Source organism: Taudactylus pleione, unplaced genomic scaffold (assembly GCF_031769625.1).
Source record: "Taudactylus pleione unplaced genomic scaffold, aTauple2 ptg000128l, whole genome shotgun sequence".
NCBI classification, from domain to species: domain Eukaryota; kingdom Metazoa; phylum Chordata; class Amphibia; order Anura; family Myobatrachidae; genus Taudactylus; species Taudactylus pleione.
This window is the reverse complement of record NW_028284530.1, coordinates 2907646-2933043: the sequence shown is the minus strand read 5'-3', so window position 1 is coordinate 2933043 and position 25398 is coordinate 2907646. Positions and strand designations below refer to the sequence as shown.

At 42.0% G+C, this 25398-nt stretch overlaps 1 protein-coding gene across 3 annotated transcripts in view; it reads right to left on the bottom strand.

The window, feature by feature from the left end:
- Positions 1 to 22655, bottom strand: part of APPL1 (adaptor protein, phosphotyrosine interacting with PH domain and leucine zipper 1) — a 61757-nt gene extending 39102 nt beyond the window's left edge. The window contains exons 1-7 of one of the 3 annotated variants that reach the window (XM_088472681.1): positions 22493 to 22655; positions 16891 to 16989; positions 15734 to 15793; positions 10140 to 10211; positions 5725 to 5812; positions 5597 to 5638; positions 4045 to 4103 (exon numbers count right to left, since the gene is read on the bottom strand). In XM_088472681.1, the coding sequence (XP_088328807.1) occupies positions 4045 to 4103; positions 5597 to 5638; positions 5725 to 5812; positions 10140 to 10211; positions 15734 to 15793; positions 16891 to 16989; positions 22493 to 22546 (474 nt within the window). In that variant the 5' untranslated portion in view covers positions 22547 to 22655. The remainder of the gene's footprint in view (positions 1 to 4044; positions 4104 to 5596; positions 5639 to 5724; positions 5813 to 10139; positions 10212 to 15733; positions 15794 to 16890; positions 16990 to 22492) is intronic. The other 2 variants (XM_088472679.1, XM_088472680.1) reach the window with 2 other exon arrangements.
- Between the last annotated feature and the right edge of the window lie 2743 nt (positions 22656 to 25398).

Sequence of the window (25398 nt, the reverse complement as noted above, 5' to 3'; positions counted from 1 at the left end):
CCCCAGATCTCAATCCAACTGAGCATCTGTGGGATGTGCTGGAAAAACAAATCTGAGCCATGGAGACCCCAACTCACAAATACAGGACTTAAAGGATCTGTTGCTTACTCTTTGTGCTAAATACTACAGGACACCTTCAGAGGTTTCATGGAGTCCATGCCTCGATGGGTCAGTGCTGTTTTGGTAGCACGAGGGGGACCTATATAATATCAGGCAGGTGGTTTTACTGTTATGGCTGATCGGCGTATTTGTAATTGCATTAGTAAGGATAAATGAAAAAATATACAAAATGAAATACACAGTCCCATAAAGCTTACTTTCTGCTAGTGCGGTTGGAAAATTACTACAAATACTCGCCAACAGCCTTTGTCCTCTGATTGCTCTCATTAGCACCTCACAGTTATACAACCTACTGCAAATGGGTCACTAATTGCGATATTGGGCCAATGATCCAATATTGTCGCAGATGTCAGGGTGTGGCCAGCATTACTCTCCAGGCAGCCCTGGACACTGATGTCCAGTGTGAAATAAAAGGTGGCACCAGACCGTACAGTCAAATCGCCCATTTAGTCAGGTGACCCCCTCAGTCCACAAATCACGTGGGGTAGTTTTATGTATCCTCCGTCCTTCCAAAGGTAAATATCAACTTTGATAAATGTAATTGGCTAATTCATGTTGACTATGACCGATACAGAGGCAGCTGTTAACGAGAATACATAATGTCATACATGTGTGTGCATAGGTTAATTACCTTGATTTAGGGTTAATTCAGTTTTTAAACTATAAGGGGGATGATGGAATTGTAGAGATATGCTGATATCTTCAGGGCTGGTGCAGAGTTGGTGGCAAAATGGGCACAAATTGCTTAATATAATAGTAGACGCAACCTACACAAAATCCTTATCAAAGTTCCTCAATTGTGCTGGGAAAGCTGCGATTCCGGTTCACTGGCAATCTACTCCCACCCCACCCTCTTAAGGAATGGTTCGCCCGAATAGACATGAATATCTATGGAGGACCTCCGTGTAAGCCCGGAGAGGAACCAGGATTTTAGCTCTACTTGGCACCCATGGTTGAAATTCAAATCCTGAAGACCATACCGAACGATTGCTGCCTGAGCCCGGGTACCTCTCCCCTGATAGAAGAGTCTGCTGATGGCTGCCCTTTCCCAGATAACCTCTCTATCTGCACACTTGTGCTCCCTACTCTCTCCCTCCTTCCCACCCTTTCAGTCCCATCCTTCCTATTTGCAGGTAGTCTTTGTTTTTCTCAGATTTTTGTTTCTTCCAAATATTTTATTTGTACTGAACTGGATAATTTTTGGATACTGTTGCTATGTTTTGTATACATTTCTTTGATTAATCTACAGTCAGGTCCATAAATATTGGGACATTGACAGAATTTTCATATTTTGGCCTCTATTCACCACCACAATGACTTTGAAATGAAACAAACAAGATGTGCTTTAACTGCAGACTTTCAGTTTTAATTTGAGGGTAATTACACCCAAATCAGGTGAACGGTGTAGGAATTACAACGGTTTCTATATGTGCCTCCCACTTTTTAAGGGTCCAAAAGTAATGGGACAAACTAAACAATCCTAAATCTAACTTTCACTTTGTAATACTTTGTTGCAAAACCTTTGCAGGCAATTACAGCCTGAAGTCTGGAACGCATAGACATCACCAGACGCTGGGTTTCATCCCTGGTGATGCTCTGCCAGGCCTCTACTGCAAATGTCTTCAGTTCCTGCTTGTTCTTGGGGCATTTTCCTTCAGTTTTGTCTTCATCAAGTGAAATGCATTCTCAATCGGATTCAGGTCAGGGGATTGACTTGGCCATTGCATAACATTCCACTTTTTAGCCTTAAAAACTCTTTGGTTGCTTTTGCAGTATGCTTCGGGTCATTGTCCATCTGCACTGTGAAGCGCCGTCCAATGAGTTCTGAAGCATTTGACTGAATATGAGCATATAATATTGCCCGAAACACTTCAGAATTCATTCTGCTGCTTTTGTCAGCAGTCACATCATCAATAAATACAAGGAGACCAGTTCCATTGGCAGCCATACATGCCCACGCCATGACACTACCACCACCATGCTTCACTGATGAGGTAGTATGTTTTGGATCATGAGCAGTTCCTTTCCTTCTCCATACTCTTCTCTTCCCATCACTCTGGTACAAGTTGATCTTTGTCTCATCTGTCCATAGGATGTTGTTCCAGAACTGTAATGGCTTTTTTAGATGGTCTTCCTGTTTTTGAGGCTCACCAATGGTTTACATCTTGTGGTGAACCCTCTATATTCACTCTTGTGAAGTCTTCTCTTGATTGTTGACTTTGACACATATACACCTACCTCCTGGAGAGTGTTCTTGATTTGGCCAGCTGTTGTGAAGGGGTTTTTCTTCACCAGGGAAATAATTCTTCTGTCATCCACCACAGTTGTTTTCCGTGATCTTCCGGGTCTTTAGGTGTTGCTGAGCTCTCCGATGCGTTCTTTCTTTTTAAGAATGTTCCAAACAGTTGATTTGGTCAAACCTAATGTTTTTACTATCTCTCTGATGGGTTTGTTTTGATTTTTCAGCCTAATGATGGCTTGCTTCACTGATAGTGACAGCTCTTTGGATCTCATATTGAGAGTCGACAGCAACTGATTCCAAATGCAAATGTCACACCTAGAATCAACTCCAGACCTTTTACCTGCTTAATTGATAATGAAATAACGAGGGAATAGCCCACACCTGTCCATGAAATAGCTTTTGAGTTGATAGTCCCATTACTTTTGGCCCCTTAAAAAGTGGGAGGCACATATTGAAACTGTTGTAATTCCTAAACCGTTCACCTGATTTGGATGTAATTACCCTCAAATTAAAACTGAAAGTCTGCAGTTAAAGCACATCTTGTTTGTTTCATTTCAAAGCCATTGTTGTGGTGAATAGAGGCCAAAATATGAAAATTCCGTCAATGTCCCAATATTTATGCACCTGACTATCTCCATGGCTGGTGCTAGGTTCTTCTGTTGCTCCCCCAGACTCCCTGACTGTATGTCGCGTGTTTATTTTTTATTTCAATTATTCCACATTATGTGCTTTCTTTGATTATTTTGTAATAAAATGAAATAAAATAATAGATGCAATAATTGTCTATTTCCGCACATATGCACGGTCGTACAATTCTCAAGCTGCGTGCAGAGCTACATCGGTAGCAAATGCACCTAGTTTACTAAAAATCATCTCTGTGTATATGCACCTGCCCTATAACAAGTGTAAACTATATGCTTGCTAGCAGGTATAATGCACATAGCTGCTGAACTGAATTAGACACATCTGCATGAACGCACCCTTACTGAATTAAAGGCGCATACACACTGGATGATGTGTCCAGTGAGCACCATCGGTAAATTCATACACACTTGCCGATGCCTGCAATGACGAACAACGGTAAGGCGTGGCATCGTTAACGATGTCCCCAGATTAAGCTGCAAGTACAGACGACTGGGAATATCGTTAACGACCCGCGGGAGCGCACATTTTTCGTTGTTAAGCTCATACACACTGGACGATTTGAACAAAATATATCGTTCAATGATATCGTTATCGTTCATAAAAATCATCCAGTGTTTACGGGACTTTACTGCATATGTGAGAATGCCCCTTTAAACCCCCATTCCGCTTCTGCTATGGATTGTTGCGTCCACGCATTTGCACAGTTGGGTCTGTTCACTTTGTGGTCTAAAGAGTGGATTTGGAGGCAGGCACATTACCAGGCAGCTTAGTACGCTCTGCTCTCCAGCCAAGATGGACCCACAGTTGCCGTGGGTGATCAATATTACTACAATATTCCTTGTTACTGTCATCATGGCCACACAAATAGGGAGAAGAGACATTTCTTGAGACAAGGCTGGGTGGAGGTTATAGGTTTTGTAGAGTACTGGTCCTTTAAATAAGACAAACCTATTTCTAAAACAAACAGGAGATACATATTGCTCATCATCTAACAGGACAATAAACAAAGCATCACATCACGGTTATAATGAAATAACCTTTTCGTTCTCTCGTCTCTTAGACAGCCGGCTGTATCTGTTGATTGCCACGTCGTGATCTAAGCAAAACAACACATTAAACCATCAATCAGGAGGGATGACAATTTTTATTTTTTTTAAAGTCTATGATTTTTGCACAAAATGAAAATCGAAAGCAGTTGTCACATTTTATTATAAAAAAAAAAAAAAAAATTACACTTTTCTATAAATGTACCTTACACTAATTCTAAAAACGGCTGTATGTTCTGTTATCAAAACCACTGATAATGTAAAATCATCATTGCACCTACTGATGGTGTGACATAACGTGGCTGTTCCAGCAAACCTTTTATTTTATTCTGTAGGCGACTGTTTAACAAAATATTTTTCTGCTCTACATAAAATCCCCATTTTGCATACTTCTGTTGGTTGTTTGTACTGTAACACAAAGCTCTAGAAAGTATAAATGTATAAAAGCATTAGTAAGGAAATATTACTTATCATTGCTATAATGTTAGATACTTCTCAAGAACTAACCTAGCCTACTGCTGCACCCATACAACTCATATCATACCATGTATCCAAAACCCCAATTCACCTAAATTGCTAACTTTATGCCCAAAGTTTTCTCCAATACTGCCTCACAGCATTGAGGTCGTGGGTTTGATTCCCACTACGGCACAAACTGTGTGGAGTTTGTATGTTCTCCCTGTGCTTACATGGGTTTTCTCCGGGTACTCCGGTTTCCTCCCACACTCCAAAAATATACTGGTAGGTTATTTGGCTCCAAACAAAAATTACCACTAGTGTGTATGTGTGTGAGCATGCGATAGGGAATATAGGCCCTCATTCAGAGCCGTTATTTGCGTTCGTTCGTTCAAAAACAAGGGGTGGCTATGCAAATGATCCGTTCGCACATTGCAGTCTGTTCACACCTCTAAGTCTGAACGAGCGAGCAAAACATACGCTCGTTTTTTTGATAAAAACGCCCCCTGGCCGCACGCACCATACGTCATGTCCGCTATTTATTAGATTAATCGAGTACATCGTACAGCATATGAACTGCTCGCTATTCTTGTGGTTGGTGTTTTCAACCGCTATTTTGCGAGCAGTTCTGAGTTAAAAAAAAACAAGTGACGTGGTCAATGACGCTGCTGTATTAATTATGCACTCCCTTAAAACGCCCGTTTTGACCTTTAAGCACGCCTGCGTTCGGATCTCCACTCCCCGTTTTCAAGCACCTTCCCCTGTTACCACCCACATATGCCTCATTCTGTCACTCAATATAGCAGGCCCTCGCTATATTGCGTACCAACGATTTTCGGCCGCACTGACTGGTTCGCGCATGCGTACTAAAAACCGTACGCATGCGCAGATGTGCGAACATCGCTCGGAACGAGCGTACTGCCGCTAGCGAGTGGCTCTGAATGAGGGCCATAGATTGTAAGCTCCACTGCGGCAGGGACTGGTGTGAATGGACAAATATTCTGTGTAAAGTGCTGTGGAATATGTGTGCGCTATATAAATAACTGGTAATAAATAATATAAATAAGATGTTTTGTATCAGACATACCGTTACTGGCAATCTGAAAAATCTCCTTTAAGGTCAAGATTTCTGTAATGAGAATCAGAGATGATTTAATATCACACATTACATTTCATTTAATATATATTTATTATTAATGAATAAGAAAATGTTACCTTTTAAATCCCGCTCTTTAAATTGGCTAATGGGAAACATCATGGCATCTGCTAGCTGGGTGGACAATACTGCGTGACAAGAGCTCAGCTGTGGGGAAAACAAACCACAATTACCACTATGCACAATACAATCACCACTGCGCACAATACAGTTGTAGTCACCATCATGCACAATGTAGTCGCCACCGCACACAATGCCTGATTTGTATGGTATGCCAATGTTTTCGCGATTGGACTGATGTTTTGCTAATGTGCATGCATCTGAGTGGCGCTGCGCAAGCGTCTAGGTAGCATACTGTAATCGCACGCTGCAAGTCTTCAATCACGGTGTGAGTGACAGGCAGGGAGTGTTTGGGAGAGGCAACGGGGAATGTTGACTAACACAGGCGCGTCTCAATCCCACCCACAGATAACAAGGCTCCAGTGTCTCAGTTACGGCGGCCATTCTGAGTGACCATAAACTAACTTGAGGAGTCGATGTTTGCCTGATCTGCGGCCCATGCCGTGTATGTGCATGCATTTGCGGACAGCTGCGATGGCTCAGGTGGGAGGTTCAGTACAAGTCTCAGCCACTGCGGATTTGCAGATTTTCGCACATCCTCAGCTACTAAAATTGCAGCTACGGGAGCATTACCGTAACACTCTGTATTAGGCCCAGAACGCAGTTACCATCACACACTATAACAGATCAGTAATGTAAAATGCATCCACAAGGGCTTTTTCCAGACACAAATACAACATACAGGCTGAGCCGTCTTCTCGATCAGTTAATCGTAATCACAGCTCCAAGTATATATTATAAGACACTTGAAAACTACTGCAAACAATCCCTAGATGCACCCCACCCCGTCACGCACCAGTACGTTTTCTACTGGATATATAAAGGCTTCTATTTACTTGAAAACCATAAGAAATGGAGCTACTGCCAGACAAACTAAATGTATGCAGAAAATGTCATTTCAAACTCAACAGCACATTCTTAACCAAATCCAGTCTTAGAACGATTGCTTAGAAACTAGATGAGTGATTCAGTTTTACTAGATTACATTCAGATCTCAAAATGACATTGTATTGGCTATCCGGCTCTCACGTGTTTTGGATCATTCCGATCTAATTCAAAAGTTGCGCTAATTTGCTGAAAAGAACAGTCTCAAAACCAAACCTCGCATCTCTATTAGAAACTATCACTTAGAGATGACCAGTATGCAGTCAGCAGGTCGACATTCACAATGCCGACAGGTATGATGTCAACATGGTTAAAATGTCAACAATAGCTTTAGGCTTAGGGTAAGCATTGGGGGCAGACTTTAAAAAACAGTGTCAGCATTCTGTCCATGACAACCTTTCATCAATGTTTACATTATCAACATTATGGATGTCTACACAATATTCCGAACCCAGATGACATAAAGCCTTTCCAGCCACAAGATCCCCGGGGATGGGAAGGGGAATAAGGGCCTTATGGGCCCGGTGATGGCCGCACTCCCTTGCAGGTTCACCCTTGAACAATACAGGCCAGTACTGATGAAAGACATAGCTTCTGGTGCTCTCTAGCAAAGTGTGCTCATCACCTGCAAATAACGTGCCGTTTTACAAAAGGGAAGGTGTTGCCCATAGAGCCAGAGAGATTCTAGCTAACATTTTGTCTAATGTGCCAGATAAATGTTAGCTAGAATCAGGTTGGTTGATCTGGACAATTTGTGTACAAGGCAAACTTTAGTAACTTTATCCCTGCGTCTGCTCACTGTCATTTTCAAGATCTGCCAACGTGGCCAAGTCTCTAGTGACGTCCAGATCTGCCAGCACACCATGGCCCCAAACGTGAGGGACTTCTCACACCAGTAAGACTGCAATAGACGGTTTTGGGAGGAGATACAGGAGATTTAGCAAACTGATAAAAACAATGACACTCTAGGTCAGCTACATTCGTGTGAGATCTAGGTAAAGCCCGTCAACATGAATGTTAAGGGGCTCCTCATATAGCGATGGAATAAATTGACCTAACAATTGTAATTGTAGGAGTAATCGTGTCAATATAGTATATGCAGTCTGTGTTAATATTAAGAGCTGCAGGTATCTATAGAATGCCTGTAACGGTGTTGTAGCAGGGAGGGAAGTGGCCACAACATGGCATGCAAGGTACACCCTTAATGTATTCCTTTTATATCAGCCCGTCCTTGCCTCCCCCATTCTCCCCTCTAAGTGCGAGGCGCAATAGGGAGATAGATACATACAGAATGAGACATACTCTCCTTTACTACGCTTGCACAGTATGAAAACACACATATTGTGCTTCCGGGTTGGACTTACGTTCTAGTCTGCATGACCCCTCATACATTTAAAAGGCAATATATTCATTATACAAGCACAAAAGGGATAAAAAAAATGTAACAGACACGCCTGGCTTGATTATAATACATCTACTTGTCTGAGTATCAATCCAGCCTAAAGAACGTAAGATAGAAAAAGCTACTGTCTAGACCAGGGGTCTTCAACCTTGGCCCTCCAGCTGCTGTGGAACTACACATCCCAGCATGCACTGCCATAGTTTTAGCATGCTGTTATATCAAAAAGGTGGCAGTGCATGCTGGGATGTGTAGTTCCACAGCAGCTGGAGGGCCAAGGTTGAAGACCCCTGGTCTAGACGATCACAATCCTTCAAAGTTACTTTTCGCAAATTGTCTTAGATTAGAGGCAATTATAAAAACCCAAATAAAAACACATTATGAGAGATAGATTATATTTTACAGCCTAGAGATAAAAAAAAAAAAAAAAAAAAACTAAAACAAAAACGCATAGCTACAATTACAAGGATTTCCTTTCACATTTGTATTGTGTGCCTGGTTCCTACGGATAGGGTCATCCATTTGTACAGTTTTCATTTTATGATCAATACAGTCACATTTTTTTTTAATCTGCAATTGTCCAGATCTTTTTTATTTGTTCAGTTTGATAAGGATAATATATCTGCAGCCAAATGCCTATAGTTTTATGATTTCAGTAATTAGTACAGTTTAAGGGTTCGTTTACTTTATCCAGCAAAACGTGACTTACACATTCTGCCTCTTTTTAAAAAGCCTTTTGCCACAACTGCTCAAAAGTAGATTGCCAGTTTTGAGCAGATTATTGTAGATTTCTGGTTAATCAGAAACCCCTCTGAGTGCACCACTGCACTACAGAGATTGTGGTAAAGTTTATATTGAAGAAACAATATGCTATCACCACCAACATTAATTTTTCTTCTATATTTCACACTAATACACCTTTTACACCAAAATCCCAGAGTCTGACCCGGGATTTGGAACACGTTTCCAACCCGGATCAGACCCGGGGCAACCCCCTTTTACACTGCGGCGCCGTCCCGGGCTATGCCCGAGTCGGCACCATTCACACCTGACCCGGGTCAGCACTGACCCGTCTGCCCGGCGAAGGTGACCAGCCCTCCCTCCCCCCTCCGCGACCTACTTACCTTATCCTGCAGCGGTCCGGAGGCAGGGAGAGCAGGTGTGATGCGCTGCTTCATGCCGCTCGGGCAGGCGCTGCTTGCAGATGATGTCATCTCTAAGCACCACTGAAGCCGGCCAATCAGGCGGCATGCGGCGCGACCCGGGTCATAGTGAGCCGGGCCGCGCCGTTTACATTATAGGGTGACACGGGAACAACCCGCGCTCAACCCTGCAATGGAGCAGGGTCGGATCCCCGGGTCTCTGGACCCGGGTTGATCCGTTCACACCGACTAAATTCCCGGGACTATGCGCGTTCACGTGCATCAACCCGGGATATTTCAGTCGCTGTATAAGGGGTATTAGATTCTGGACTGTTAGCAGGAAAGCAGTAAAACGTTTCTATAGGGATTTTAGCTGAAGAAAGACTTATATTAAAGTGAGGGCTCCATCTCTATTTTCAATAGGAAAAATAAAGCTGGTTACACACTATACAATATATTGTGCATTCTTGATACTTACGAACAATCTGCACGGCCATTGTATAGTGTGTACACCCAATCTCTCTTTTTCCCCCGTCGTTCATTGCAATGTCCCATTGGATGTTCTGAACATCCTATGGCGCGATTCAATGGACGACGTGATGTTGTTACATGAAGCATGTAATGATGTACCCGCGTAGTCATATGACAGATCGTGTAGTGTGTACGGCCATGCGATATATCGTTACATCGCATCGCTGCGCTGCTAGGTCACACAGTCTTTCAGGTGTGTACCCAGCTTGAAAATGGCCTTTTACCGAGATAATCACACAGTAAGACGTCATTAAAAGGGGATCAAATCTAATGGTCATGAAAACATGATTTTATTTTAAAAAAACCACCAAAAAAGACAAAGTTATGAAGACGTTTTACACGGTCGGCACTATAAAGGCTGATTGTCATTGAACAGACAGGTAACAGAGGCGCTTACCTCATCAATCACTTTTGAAAACTGTTGTAAAGTTGATGTCATCACCTCATCATCGCCACCTAGAGGAAAAAGCTGCAAAAAAAAAAAAAGAGAGTTAGATGTTTTTTTCCCGCCAAAAATTTTTTATGCAGAGTGTTAATTGGTTACATGCGGTCCTGGATTTGTGTAAAATAACTATCAGAAAAATAGGGGAGCTGTGTGTTCCAAAAGAACCAATAAAAAGCCTCCAACGGACCCCCTGCTCTGAGAATAAAAAACAAAGACAGGACCTCTTCTGAGCAAGCAAGTCTGGCACATGGCCATTCAGAGGAGAATATAAAAGCAGAGTGGGGAGCCTCAGGCACAACTGTGGGTATCTGAGGAGGGGCAAAGATGCAGACACCCCCACTGCAGTTCCACCATTACTTTAAGTTCAGCACATTAAAATGACTGCTGAGGAAGGTTTGAGAAATAGTTTATTGCCGCCCACACAACAATTGAATCGGCCCCTCACTGCCCAGACTGAACGGGATAAATCAGTCTGCACACTGACCAATAACACGGATTGGTATAAACATGTCTAGCATAGGGATGATGCTGGTGTCGCTGACTATAAACATTGTACTTTGCTCTGAGCCTGCCAGTGCAGTTGTATGTTTATGTCGTGCAATTAAGCCAAATTACCTACAGCAAAGTACCCAGGTCACATATCTTTGCGGCTACGGCTAAATACCAATATCATGCAAATGGAAAGATGTAAACAACAGGAGCAGGGTTAATGATTATTTTGTAGAATTTATCAGTCATTTTGCACAGGTAAATGTATTTATATAGCGGAGTTAACAAGAAGACTTCTAGTAGTGATATTGATTTCTGTGCCAAGGAAAAAGTAATTATTCACAGACTCCTATGCAACAGTCTACTCTATGGGTGAAGTATCATGAAAATTCTAGATTAGTTTAAAGCTTTGCATGATAAAGAACTGGCATTTGAATAAAGAATCCTCCATGTTTTGGGGGTTACTTGCTAACATAGTGATTACAGGAGAAAAAGTAAGGCTATTCTTGGGGCACAACTTGAATATGAATTCTTAAATATTTAAGTTAAAATATAACTTTTAATAGTATTAGTAAAATAAATAACAGGTACATACAAAATGATAATTGGCGAAAATATTTTGGACAATTTCTGCAAAATACCCCACACACACCAAAATATGGGTTTCAATGAGTATGCTTAAACATAGAAATATGCAATAGATACCATAGGAATGTGATTTGTCAGGCTAGGTTACTTTGTTTGTCATAAATGTAGAGCTATTATCTATCATGTATATTTTGAACTAATTAAAGTTTGAGATACAGTTACTTATGTGATGTTTTCTAAAAGTTGAAATTTACATATGCTTATGTTATATATATCTGTGAATTGCAGAAAGGTATTAGGAGGGCTAAAATTAGTTACTCCGCAAAGATTGAAGCTAGAAGTCATGATAACAGGAATCCGAGAAGCCTGTGGCAGATGATCCAGGATATTACTGGTTGTAAAATAAAAAAGGAGGTGATTAGCAATGACAATAATCTATTAGCTGAAGATTTGAACCTGTTCTACTCTAGGTTTGATCAAGAGAATAGTTTTTCTGTTACGCCCCAAATTCCCCGGGTGGGGGAGTCTCCTCTTATGTTGGAGGAGTATGATGTGATTAAATGTCTACGTCGGGTTGATTTGTGTAAATCAGCCGGCCCGGATGGGATTAGCGGTAAAGTCCTCAAGGGGTGTGCAGACCAGTTAAGTTGGATATTAACGGTCTTATTTAATTTGTCCCTTTTTAATTGTGTAGTGCCGAGATGTTTTAAGAAGGCAAATATTGTTCCAGTTCCAAAAAAGGGGGTAGTAAAATGCCTTAATGATTATCGCCCAATTGCACTAACTTCATTGATAATGAAATGCTTTGAAAGGCTGGTATTAGGACATATTCAATCTTTTTTCCCAGTAGATTTTGATCCTTTTCAGTTTGCATATAGGAAAAATCGTTGCACTGATGATGCGGTACTTACAGCACTTCACTCTATTTTAGCTCATTTGGAAGTGAGGGATTCTTATGTTCGGATACTCTTTGTTGATTTTAGTTCTGCTTTTAATACGGTTATTCCCGTCTCACTAACATCTAAGTTGTTTGACTTGGGGTTAAGTGGGTCTATTTGTAACTGGGTTTTAAACTTTTTAACTGATAGACCACAAGTAGTTAGAATTGGAGGTGCTGTGTCGGGGGAAGTGTTGATTAAGACTGGTGTTCCCCAGGGTTGTGTTCTCAGCCCCCTATTATACTCGCTATTTACCCACGACTGCGTGTCGACTTCTGATTCTGTGAAAATCATCAAATTTGCTGATGATATTGCAGTCGTTGGGTTAATTAGCAGGAATGATGAGTCCCATTATAGGAAAGAGATCAAAAATTTGGTTTCTTGGAGTGGTGATAATCACTTGCTCCTAAATGGTGACAAGACAAAAGAACTGGTAATTGATTTTCGTAGGAGATGTTTAGAGCAGAAATTGCCAGTGTCTATTAACAACCAGGATGTTGATATAGTTGAGTCTTTTAAATTTCTGGGTATCCAGGTTGCGGCAGATTTGACATGGTCTTTAAATACACTGTCCCTAATCAAAAAGGCGCAACAGCGTTTGTTTTTCCTAAGACGTTTGTGGGCCTCGGGAGTTAGCAAAGTAACTATGCTAAACTTTTACAGATGCTCAATTGAGAGCATTCTGACGTTTGGTATCATTATCTGGTATGGCAACTGCACAGCGAGTGAAAGAAGTGCACTGGAACGGGTTGTTAGGACCGCCAGCAAAATCATTGGCGTGCAGTTGCCAACTATTCATGATGTTTATGGGCTTAGGGTTCTAAAGAGAACCAAAGGTATCATATCGGATCCAAGCCATCCATTTCATGAATTTTTTGATAAGCTCCCATCTTTAAAGCGGTTTAGAGTACTTCGGGCACGTACGAGTCGCTTGAGGGTTAGTTTTCTTCCATCTGCTGTGCGCATGTTGAATGCTATGATTGTATCTCTTTAGTTAATTTTAATTTTATTATTTTTGTGAAATTGTTTGTGATAACCTTTACCATGGATTGCTATTCACTGATTTAAAAAAGTGCAATGTAATTTCGTCTGTCAAACTTGTTTTGCTGATGACAACAATAAATACAATACAATACAATATATGTTAAATTGATTGCATCACAAGTAAGGTATGCTTATGCATCACTTGTCTTGATAGCAACTAATTATCAATTGGACTTTTCTGGTGAGAACAGTCCTACATTTTTACAATAGGCTCAGACCACGTGCATAGAGTGAATCCCCATATACTTTCAGTAGCAATTGTCTACAGTCATACTTCACTGATTATGCCCAAACTCGCCTGATCTTGGAAGCGATCCAGTGACAGGCCTGGTTAGTACTGGTGTGGGGGACCACTTAGGAATACCAGGTTCGGTAGACATATATTGCACTGTTTAATGGGGATCATACGATTGCATACAGTGTAGCCTATATACCAATTCCTATGGTATCTATTGCATATTTCTATGTTTAAGCATACTCATTGAAACCCATATTTTGCAGAAATTGTCCAAAATATTTTCGCCAATTATCATTTTGTATGTACCTGTTATTTATTTTACTAATACTATTAAAAGTTATATTTTAACTTAAATATTTAAGAATTCATATACAAGTTATGCCCCAAGAATAGCCTTACTTTTTCTCCTGTAATCACTTTGCTTCAATTAGGCTGTGGGAGCACCACCAACACTTACTGATGCAAAAATTGTTCATAGATATAGATGGTTGGTTATAATATTTTCTAGTAATGGTTCTGTGAAGAATCTTTCCTGTTATTCTGTTATTTGCTAACATGCAAGGAGGCTATAGCAACTATTCAGCAAGAAACTTTGGGCCCGATACAGAGGCGCTCGTGTTTGCGAGCGCTCGCTCTGAATCAAGGCGGGGTTTTTTTTCGGCCTCCAGGCCGCTCGCTAAGATGTGGGTGACCTGACCACACACAGCTTTTGCAGGCGGCCTGGCGATGGACGCGATTATCACGACCATCGGGCTTGCGAGGAGACCCTATGGTAGGGTCTCAGCACTCGCAAGCCCGAGTGGACTTTCTGCTCTAATACAGCAGGAAGTCCACTACTGACATCACGAGTGATGTCAGTAGGGCCGCCCACAAACGGCCACCCCCCCTCCTCACCTACAAAACGGGGCGAGCTGTCAATCAACATAGAGAGCCGTCCCGCCTTGTAGCGAGACCCGTTGCGACGGAGCTGCCGTCGCAGTTCAGGTCTCACGCATGCGCACGCCGGAGGCGGCGCATACGCAGTCGGGGACCATCGACCCGCTTGCGAGCGCTATGCGCTCGCAAGCGGCTCTGAATCAGGCCCTTTGATCTAGGGCGAGTTAATATCTGCAGATGATGGTCGTTCAAACACACTGGCCATCATCTGCTTGTGCCCTCGGGTCCCGGCAGGCGGGTGCGGGACGTGACCCGCCCCCATCCTAACGGCTGCCGTGCTGTGTGTACGGGCGGTCAAACACCTGCCGATGGACAGATATGTCTGCAGACATATCTGTCCATCGGCTCTGCAGCACAGCCAATGCGATATGTCGCTGAACGCCGATGTTCACCAACATATCGCAGGCACACACAGACCGGTGGGCAGCAGATATATTGGCCGATAGGTCAGTGTGAACCCAGCATAAGACAATAAAAGAAACCGATAATCTAATCAATTTCCATTGGATTACACCAGACATAATGCTCTGCATAACTGTTTTTAATGCACAGTAAACCAAGCATCTTTTATTTGCCATCTTTAAGACATGAGTAGCTCCAAGTCTGAGCCTCCCATCAGGGGTGGTTGAAGCTAAAACGGTGGAACAATTTAAACACACGGGATAGGCATAAAATATCCTTAAGAGAGACGTAAGGAGCAAATAGGGTTGAAGTTGCCTAAAGGATACATGAAAAGGGGCAGACTAGATGTGCCAAGTGGTTCTTATCTGCCGACAAATTCTATGTTTCTATGAGTAACGAGTTCCACTTCAGGAAACAAAAATGAAATTCAACAACAGTGATCCAGCATTTATGTGACCACATGGTAGGGGTGATTCGGAGGGCGAGTAGGAAAGCCATCGTACGCAGGTCGAGATGGCATGCAGATCAAACAAATTTCAATGGGCGTTTCTGGGTGGTAATTGGGGGGTGGTTACCAGACGCAGGGGTATTGTGGGCTTGTCAGGGTTAGCGACCGCATCTAAAGGTGCAGAATGCACTGAAACCGGCGGCCATGTTTAATCAAACATTCTGTGTCTGCCATAAGGCAGGTGCAATGTCCGATAGTATGACCAATGGTGCGTCTTAGTACGAACATCGGCATATTCACGCCGCAGTCGGTGGGCATCTCAATAGAACGCCCATCGGCTGCAGCATTAGAATAAAGACGCAGTTGTGAAAAAAGGCGCAGCCTATACTGCATCTACCTTTGAATCCCCCCCCCATGTCTGAATTATCACCACAGCTGCCAGGTTACCAGTCTGCCTACATACCTGATTCTCGTACTCTTTCAAAATTTTGGACGTTACATGAGTGGCTGCGCTTAATTCATTCTGGTGACAAATAAAACAACATTAATCAGATCATTAGAAAATTGTGGTTTTTAAGGCCAAATAACATGCAGGTTTCTAGGGGTTTCATGAACGTCACATCTTCTCATTCCGCCACCACAACTCATTGTAATGCTTCAGACATTACAAAATAAAACATTACAAAATAAATATTTGATAGCACACCACTAAATCTGCTGCAAAACAAAAAACTAAATATATTGTTAAGTGTGTACACAATTACACAGAATTAAATAATATTAACAAATTAGGTATTTTTCATAATGGAGAAAAACAACCCAGGCTAAATCTGCCAATAAAAACATTCTTAAACTCAATAAATGACATACAGACACTGGAAAATAGTAAAGTGTATATATTACATGAACTTAATTCAATAAAATGTATTCAAAAATGTGCCTACACTATATTAACAATAATATATGTAGAAAAGCTTTAAGCCACTTCTATTTAAAAGAAAAAATAATATATATATATATATATATATATATATATACACACACACTCACACATATACATACATACACACACACACACACATACATACACACATACATACACACACACACATATACATACACACACACACTTATACCTGACTTCTCTTCTTGAAAAATACATTATGTTTTGTTTAATTTGCTGTAGTATATAAGAAGTTTTTGTTTAAGAATCTTTACTACGAGCTAGATTATTATGAATATTTTTAAATGCCTGTCAATATTGGAACACAGTGTGACTGGGTGCCCTTCCTACGTTCACAATGAACACAGTATCCACGGACAGTACTCCCGATATAAATTATCTTAAACTAGACTCTTGGATAGCAATTTCAAGAGGTAATACAACAATACAACAGCAAAAACATGACTGTTGGATATTTGCAGGAACCCATTGTGAATTACACCGTGAGAACAAAGTGAACCCCTGTGTGTGTGACAGATATCCCCAAAGGGCATAACAAAATGGTGCTAATTTCTCTATCTTTCCGGCTTTCAGGAATTGGAAGCCTTATAACGCTACTCCATCTTTTGAAAACAAACAATTGACTTGTCATTCATAGTGCAGTTTGCGGCCAGTACCTGAGCGTCATAAATCCTGTGCATAGCATGATACAGCTGACTGCAGTAACTGGAGATAGCGGCTGCGTCTTCCTCAAACACTCCCAGCAGGGACCGGGTCTGAAAAGAAGAATAAAAAATAACACAAAAATTATTTAGTCAAAAAGATACATCAAAATACATTTAGCTCCACAGAAAATTAGCAATTTCCCAATTGTTTACAGCTGTGGGGCATGATAGAGGTTTATTTTTATGATTTACAAAATTCAGGTTAGAAGACCTATGTACATAACAGAACCAAGATCATGTTGCTCACTGAGATTTAGAAGTCTCCCAAACCATTTAGCTCTTCATACTGAGGGTGCCCTTGCACTTCAAAAGTAGCATAATTATGGAGAACACGTGGATCCCAATTTAAATATGGCATCTGCAGCATCACTTTCTATGCCACTATTTAATACGTGTCTACAGACCTCAAATGTAGGACCAAAACTAGCAAAATGTAGCTGTTTCCTTGGTTAGCGGGTGGTTCAACAATGGCGTTTCATACATAACCCTTGTAAAATAAAAAAGGTTGCAGTTCCTTGAATACATCCAATTTGAATTTGCTGTCTGACAGGGGTGCGTCCGAACCCAAATACAACACAAAAATTGTACAAACTTAAGGCGTAGAAGAATGGCTATAAGATAACAATTCAGGGGCTATGTTCCAGAATAAAGTACCACACCATAAAACATATATATAAACCAAGTGAAATAAAAACAGTCTGAAAATAAAAATGGTTTCAGAACCAATATGTCAGAAGGCGAGGAGCAAACACACACAATTATGTAAACATGGCCATACACAGATACAATGCTTGAGACTTTGTCTTTGCTTTCTGTGGACAACTAAAACACAATTCTTTATAACTTCAACAGCAATCGCACACCAAAGAGGAGATGTAGCAAACCTTCGAGAGATATAAAGTGGCGAGCAACCAGTCAGCTCCTGACTATCATTTATTTATCAGTCTATAAAATTACAGTTAAAAGTTGATTGGTTGTTGTGGGCAACTACTCCCACTTTATGTCTCTTAAAGGTTCGATACATCTCCCCCCAAGGAACAAACACAATTTTCCAAAAAATATAAAGTCATGCTCTATACTTGGAAATCATTTTTCAAATGTTTGAGTCCAAGACCTTCCGCTGGTAACTTCCTCAAACCCAGTCATGTGATATAATCAGCGCAAAATATGCTAAATTCTGGACACAGTGTTATTGTTATTTAAAAAACTCATCCCCGGCTAGAGTCGCTTACCAATCAGCACCAGAAATTGCCACCGGTGACCAGCATTGGGATGGTAGCTCCCTTGTAATCACAACTCCCACAATCAACCATTTAAGGGAGTTTACACTGTGCAAATAACACAATCAAATTTCAGTCTGCAAATAGTAGAGGTGCCTTACACTATAAAGCCTTCATTATATTAGTAAGGACATTTATGTCAAGGGAACAATTTTTCCCCTTGCCTTGCACAAGTCCTGGTGCAAACTTCAAAGAAAACAAAAATTATTTATCACATGTAGAATTTCTAGCTTCCTCTTGCAACATTTATGGGGGCAATTCAATCAACCGCTGGATTTTTAGCTTCTGGGTTAAATGCCTGGAGCTATTCAATAACTGCCCCTGGAAAGCCAGCGGCTAGCCCCAAGGGTGTACTTAACACGGATTTCAGCTCACACCCTCCTGAGGTGCAGGCAGACATCCGTGTTAACTAGTTCTTCCGGGGCTAGTCGCGATTATACTGTGGGCAGTATTTGCATTGCTCCAGGCACTTAACCAACAAACTATGGTTTACCGTGGGAAATAACTAAATAGCTCTGGGCACTGGTGGAGGTAAAACTCTGTGGTAAGTCCCACGGCTAAACGATTCTCCCCCTATATTATTGGGCAGAGATAATACTAGTTTAAATAAATTAAATTATATAGGGCACCACAATATTACACATCGGCATAAAGTGGGAAATTGTGCATTACACAGGAACCAAACTGAACACCCAGCGAGATACTGAGCAGACCAGATAGCAAAAATATTGAACACAAACCATAGAACGGACATACAAGAAGCTATTAAAAGGATACACACCTGGACTAGTTGGGCGTACAGACAAGAAAAAAGGTGGCCCTGTCCCTGAGAGCTGACAATTTACTGCGGGAAAAAGATGCTGACAAAATATCTGCAAGTTCAACTCAGAGTAAGGGCAAACCAGGTGGGAGATTCATAGGCTTTGAAGAAGACAGGGGACATGGTAGAGGATTGGTTGAGGACTTTGTAGGAAAGATTGGGGGGAGCTGGATCTGGCAAAGTGGATTCTGTAGGGTATGGGGTGCAAGTAAAGGAAAATTAACCTCGCTGCAGCATTACGGATTGGCAGATGAGAAAGATGCCGGGTTAATATAACTGGTCAACAGACCACTAAACAAAGTCTAGATCCACCCAAGTGTTGAAAACCTAATTAGGTTCCTGCTGTTTAGTGTGCAAGTAATGTTGCTGCTGTCACAATAGTCTTCCGTGGGGTCACTGAAATAAGTCTGCTATGTGCAACACAAAATGATTACATCTTATTTATTTTGAGTTCCCAGATGTTTGAGACTTCTGCACATAAATATCAAGAGTCATCATTCAAAGCCTCTCTTTTATATAAAGCAAACTATATTAGAAATACAAATTTTGGTTCCAGCCAGGATAATGCAAACTCACTACAGTTCCCATGCGCATAAGTGACTGTTGGAGGAATTACATGAGGTGTGGGTGGGTAAGGCCGAGCAATACACTTGTGTTGTGAGACAACAGTGTGATCCAATGGGAAGCTACAAAAGTTTTCTATTTTATGGTCTTCTACCTTAATTACTTACTTAAGTCATAGCTTGTGTATGGGTCATATATAACTGTATGGGGATGTAGTTATAATCCCGGCGTGAGGGGTGCCGATGCCCGTCATAATCCCGGTGCCTGTATCCCAATGGCAAGTACTGGGGTTTAGCACTAGTGAGGGGTTTAGGTTTAGGGTGTGGGGACGGAGGGTTAGGGGTATACATACTGACAGGTGTTGGTATCGTAACCCTGTCGGGATGTCGGCATCGGGATTCTGACCGCCAGAATCCCGTACCCAACCCACTGTATGTGCTGATCACTATAATTCATGATGAACTGTCCATTTAAATATAAAAGTTGCCTACAACATGGAATGAATAATGTATATCTAACAGACAGGAATTTAGGTCAGATACTTGCATGGTGGAGATGTGAGTGAGGCAAAACAAAAGTTGCGTAGAGGATTATTCATGAGGGCAATTACACAGACAACGCCACAGGCATGTAGTACACTCTGCACTATTTGTATCCATCTGTATTTGCCTGACAATAGGCATCTATTAATCTGAACTGATCTGGAACACAGACTTGTACACTTGTGTTTAGGCGTGTTTTGTTTTATTGCTTCTGAATGCGTATATAGCTTTATTCTGATTTGCATTACTAATACTATGCGCCTAGAATATAAGTCATCAGACAGCAGTGCCATATAAATACAATCCAGAAGTAATGTGAAATTGAGCCTAGTTTACACCAAATAAGCAGAAAGGCCAGGGTCACAATACACCTAACAGTTATATACATATATAAGAAGAGTGTGTGCAAACCTGAACCCACACTATTATGTATTAACATATATAATGAAAAAGAAGTGGATGCTACAGATGTAGCAGTTCGTAGTCTCAGAAAGCCAGTGTTCACTGTAGGTCCGGCGCCGGACTTAGAGAAAGGGCACATCTGCTTGCACTGAAGGCGCGCACATGCTCGAAAAGGGGGTGTGGCCAAGGGAAAGAGGCATATCTTTAGACACGTCCCCTTTTTGTGACTCTTGGGGGTGTGCCCGGCACTTACAGACACGTCCGGCTGCCCCCAAGTGCTGCTACAGTGTGAATGGATGCTTGACGCATGCACCCGGCATCCATTCACTGTCGGTGACCGCTACACAGCAGTTTTCCCCACCTGCGGGACACTGCAAACAGCGGGTAGGTACGGCACCCGCAGGCTATTGCCGCGCAGGAGGGCAGGGTGCTTTTTGCCCTTTAGAAATAGGGCAGGGCGCGGCGCCCTGCTAAAACAGCCTAGCAGGAAGCTAGAGAGCCATTAATACTAATTTCAGACATACAGCAAAAACCCAGGTTTTTGGCCGAAACGTGCATCAACCCGGGTTTTTGCTATGTGTGAAAAGAAATGACCCGGGTCAAAGTCCCGGGTCCATGACCCTGCTCTATACCAGGGGTTTTCCTGAGTGCAACCCGGGTAGCCTCTAGTGTGAATGCATCCAACCCGGGTTTTAAGAAAACTCTCTCATTGGCTGTTCTGTGCACCTGCAGATGACATCCACTGTAGTCACTCAGACCACATAACTGGGGAGCAAACAAACCTAAGTGTGTATTATTTTATGTTTTACTTTATGTGAAAATTTTGTCTTTGTATAGACCGAAACTTTCTAGGCTATATTCATAAGTTTCTTATATTGTAATGTAAAAATGTACTGGTTTTCAACAAAAAAAACCATTGGAAATAAACTTTACTCTAAAAATGCTAATTATTATATTGTTATTACTGTGAACAAAAAAAAAATAGTATCCCCTTTAAATCCACACCAACTTCCAGGGCAGACCTGGGTTTAGTGTGAGCATATCCGACCCTGGAATTTCCCCGGTTTTGGTTTAGTGTGTGAATGGGGGTCTCAGACTAAGACCTGGGAATTTCCAGGGTTGATAGACCCAGGAAGTATCCATGCATTTCCCTGGTCTTCTGTCTAAAAGGGATATACTGGTATATATATTCTCCATTACAGGACCTGATTGGAACTCCACCACCCTTTCCCATATATTGGAGGATCTCAGAGACAGGACAAGATTTATTATGCAATCACTTCTCTACTGCACTCCAGCATTATAGACTTCACAGCTTACTCTAATGGTGGACAACACAATGCGATCATCATACAGTGTAAGCAGTGGGCTACTCAGTAACTGATTAGTAATCCTGGGGAGTGTTCATGACTAACAGAAGTGACTATATGTATGGTTATGTTCCTGTAAATGTCCCTATTTGCAATACTTACCAACTTCTTAACAAAGTACCTCTTTTCTTGCCATAATGGCTGCAATTATCACCATAAATGTCATTAATATTTATTCAAGGGTAGTATTTAAAATGCATAAAATAAAAACAAAATACAAATATTCAACATACATTGCATCATGGGGATGATGGGGGAGGCCACACTGGTATAACACAGGACATGCTTAGATGCACTGAGCAAATCAACAAGTCCCTGGATACTATTTTAAAATGTTGGCAACAATGACACAGACATAAATGTGGCTAATTGCCCTGTCAGTCACTGCTCTGCATCAGTCCAAGGGGATTACACTAGCTGGGAGAGGTATCTATGTCCACCACATGATGGGACCAGGACTGACCCCTATGAGGAACAGTTCAGGAGGATGAGTGATGTCACAGGATGACGTCACTGCACCCCAATCCTCTAGTACACAAAGCAACTACACAGCCCCTTCCCTGCCAGGCCTCTGACCTGAGGACTGTCCTCCAGGGTCTCCTCGATGGGCAGCTTGTCTATGCCGATCATGACTGCGGCTACACGGAGTAAAGCAAGACACCTGAACAGGAGAGAGTCACAGACAGCAGCGCTCGCCTGATCTGCATCCAGGAGCACCGACAGCGGATGTCCCTCCCCTAAACCAGCTAATTGGGTGAACAGAGCTGTCAGACAGGGATTCTGGACTTTCGGTTGGCCGCAGAGGACGTCAGTAACTTTGGGTGACTAAGGGGTGGGAGAACTTGCAAGTTGCTATGATGACGCGAGACGACCAATGGCAGGGGAGTGGGAGGGGCTTTATCAGAGGCGGCCAATGCCAGGGGAGTGGGAGGGGCTTTAGTAGAGGCGGCCAATGCCAGGGAATTGGGAGGACCTTAGCAGGGTTAGAGTGACAGGTGATAGTACACGTGATCCCATGGAACGCAGCAAATCAGTGCAGTTACGCCGTACATGCGCAGAGCGACGCAATACAGCAAGTAACCTACATACTATACTAGTATAGCACAGACTGAGTGAGCACTTAAGAGTGTGTAGCCTGAAAAGTAGCTGAGTGCACAACACAGATGCTTAAATAACACAAAACACCTGATAATTACGTCACAACGCAATTCTGCTGGCGACCATCCTTATTGTGCTGATACGGGGCCTGATCCAGCAAGGATTGCAACTGCTACTATGCACGCAATCGGCTGATTGTATGAACCGGCCACTGCGATCAGTGACTATGCAGATCCATCGCAGAGTGATTGACCGGAAGTACCGTTTGTGGGTGGTAACGGGGGAAGGGGAGGGGGGGAAGTAAGGGTCAGAGACATGCAGGCGTGCCAGTGCATTTGAACGCCGTTGCAGGGGCGTGCATAAATTATCCACTGCGATACCATACGCAGCCTGAGTACTCGTAGCGTGCAGCGAGGTTAGCAATTTCTGAGTAAGGTCAGAGCTTGTGCAAGTGTGCGTGAGGCTGCGATGGTACTCAATGGTACCGATGATTTGATGTGTGTAAGGTAAAGTGGGCATCCTTATGTAGTGCTGCGGTGGCATAGCGATCGCAATAGATTAGCATGCTATCGCAGTGAGACTGCGTGCGTAATCGCTATTGCAATCGCAGTTGTGATCGGTAAAGAATCAGGCTCACAGTTCAGAAACGTTACGTACCATAAGTCTAAAGGGGCCTATCCATTAGCAGATGTTTTTATGAAAGACAAAAGATATCTATTGAAAATTCTGGTGGCTGTGCTGAAAGATATCTGTCCTGTACATGACAGATTTTGGCAAAAGACAAACGATGAACGATATCTCATGACATCACTCAGGGAGTGGATTATTTTTCTCTCCAACGATCTGTAGCTGCTATTAATGTCATTCATAGTTTACCGCATATAAATTGCACAATATTTCTAATATCTGGCAGTGATATGCGATAATTGACCAACATGTTGGAGAGATGAAAGATTCAATTTATCGGCCGCGGGAGTGCGCATCTATCATCTTTCAGGGCCTATCCATAGCAGATAAATTGAACAATATTTTGTTCAATTTATCTGCAAATGTATAGGCCCTTTAATGTTGCCAGTTCTGGTAAAAGTCACTGAAATGAAAAGCTCAGCGTGGTTACATACTGTATCAATAACTAACTATTTTACAGCATGTATGTGTATATATATATATATATATATATATATATATATATATATATATACACATATATATATAATTGTTTTCGAAAGTTTATTGGCCACATAAATTGATTTCTCCAGGTATTTTTATTATTTATATACATGGATGTTGTTTACACAACCTACCTGTTAGGAAATCATTGACATTAATTGGTAACTGCATATGAGGATTCCCCTACCAGCTAGGAATGTCCAGTACCCATCGCATGGAAGTTTATGCTGAAGAGTCACATGTAAGTCACGTAGAAACTAATCACGTTTGCTTTCAATTACAAAACTGAAGGTGAAAAATTGATAATAACTTTGCCGTAATGAGAGCGATCTTCCTGGTGTGTTTATTTATCTGTTATCATCCTGTCTCTGATAATAGCTGGATTTTTTTCAGGTCTGTTTTTGTATGGTCAGCAATTGTAGTTTGCATGTTGTGAAATCAGCGGGTAAGAAGGAGGACTTTAATGATGCGGGATGCCGCGCAATACTAATCTTATACTACTTCTCATCCGCAAAGGACGTTTTATTCTGGCATTACCGAAAGACATAATGTCATATTAATATATATTGCAAGTGACCTATGAACGTATACACCACAGAGACTAACACTATAATTGTGATTATGTCAGTTTATATTGTGTACTAGCTGATGTACCCGGTGTTGCCCAGGTTTAAATCTTCAAGTTATTAAGTTAGGCATCCCACACTAATTGTCATGCATCCCAGACCAATTGCCACCCCTCTGAATTTTTTATCCAAATCCATCCAGTGGAAGGCCCAGAACAGGCTCCCCGGGCCAAAGTTCTGCCCAGTGTACACCAACGGGAGATCCGACCAGGACCTCAACCCCTAGTATTCCTTCTGGATCCAATGTTACCACTCCAAAGAATGGTAACATTGGGTCCAGAAGATATACTAGGTAGTTTTCGTCCAAATCCATCCAGTGGAAGCCCAGAACAGGCTCCCCGGGTCAAAGTTCTGCCCAGTGTACACCAATGGGAGGTCCGACCAGGACCTCAACTTCCTAGTATATATCTTCTGGATCCAATGTTATCACTCTTTGAAGTTTTTGTCCAAAAGGCTCAGAACAGGCTCCCCGGGTCAAAGTTCTACCCAGTGTACACCAAACGGAGGTCCGACTGGGGCCCTAACCAGCCTAAATCCTGGCTAAGATCAAACTGGACCACCACGCATTGGTTTTATTCCAATCGGTGC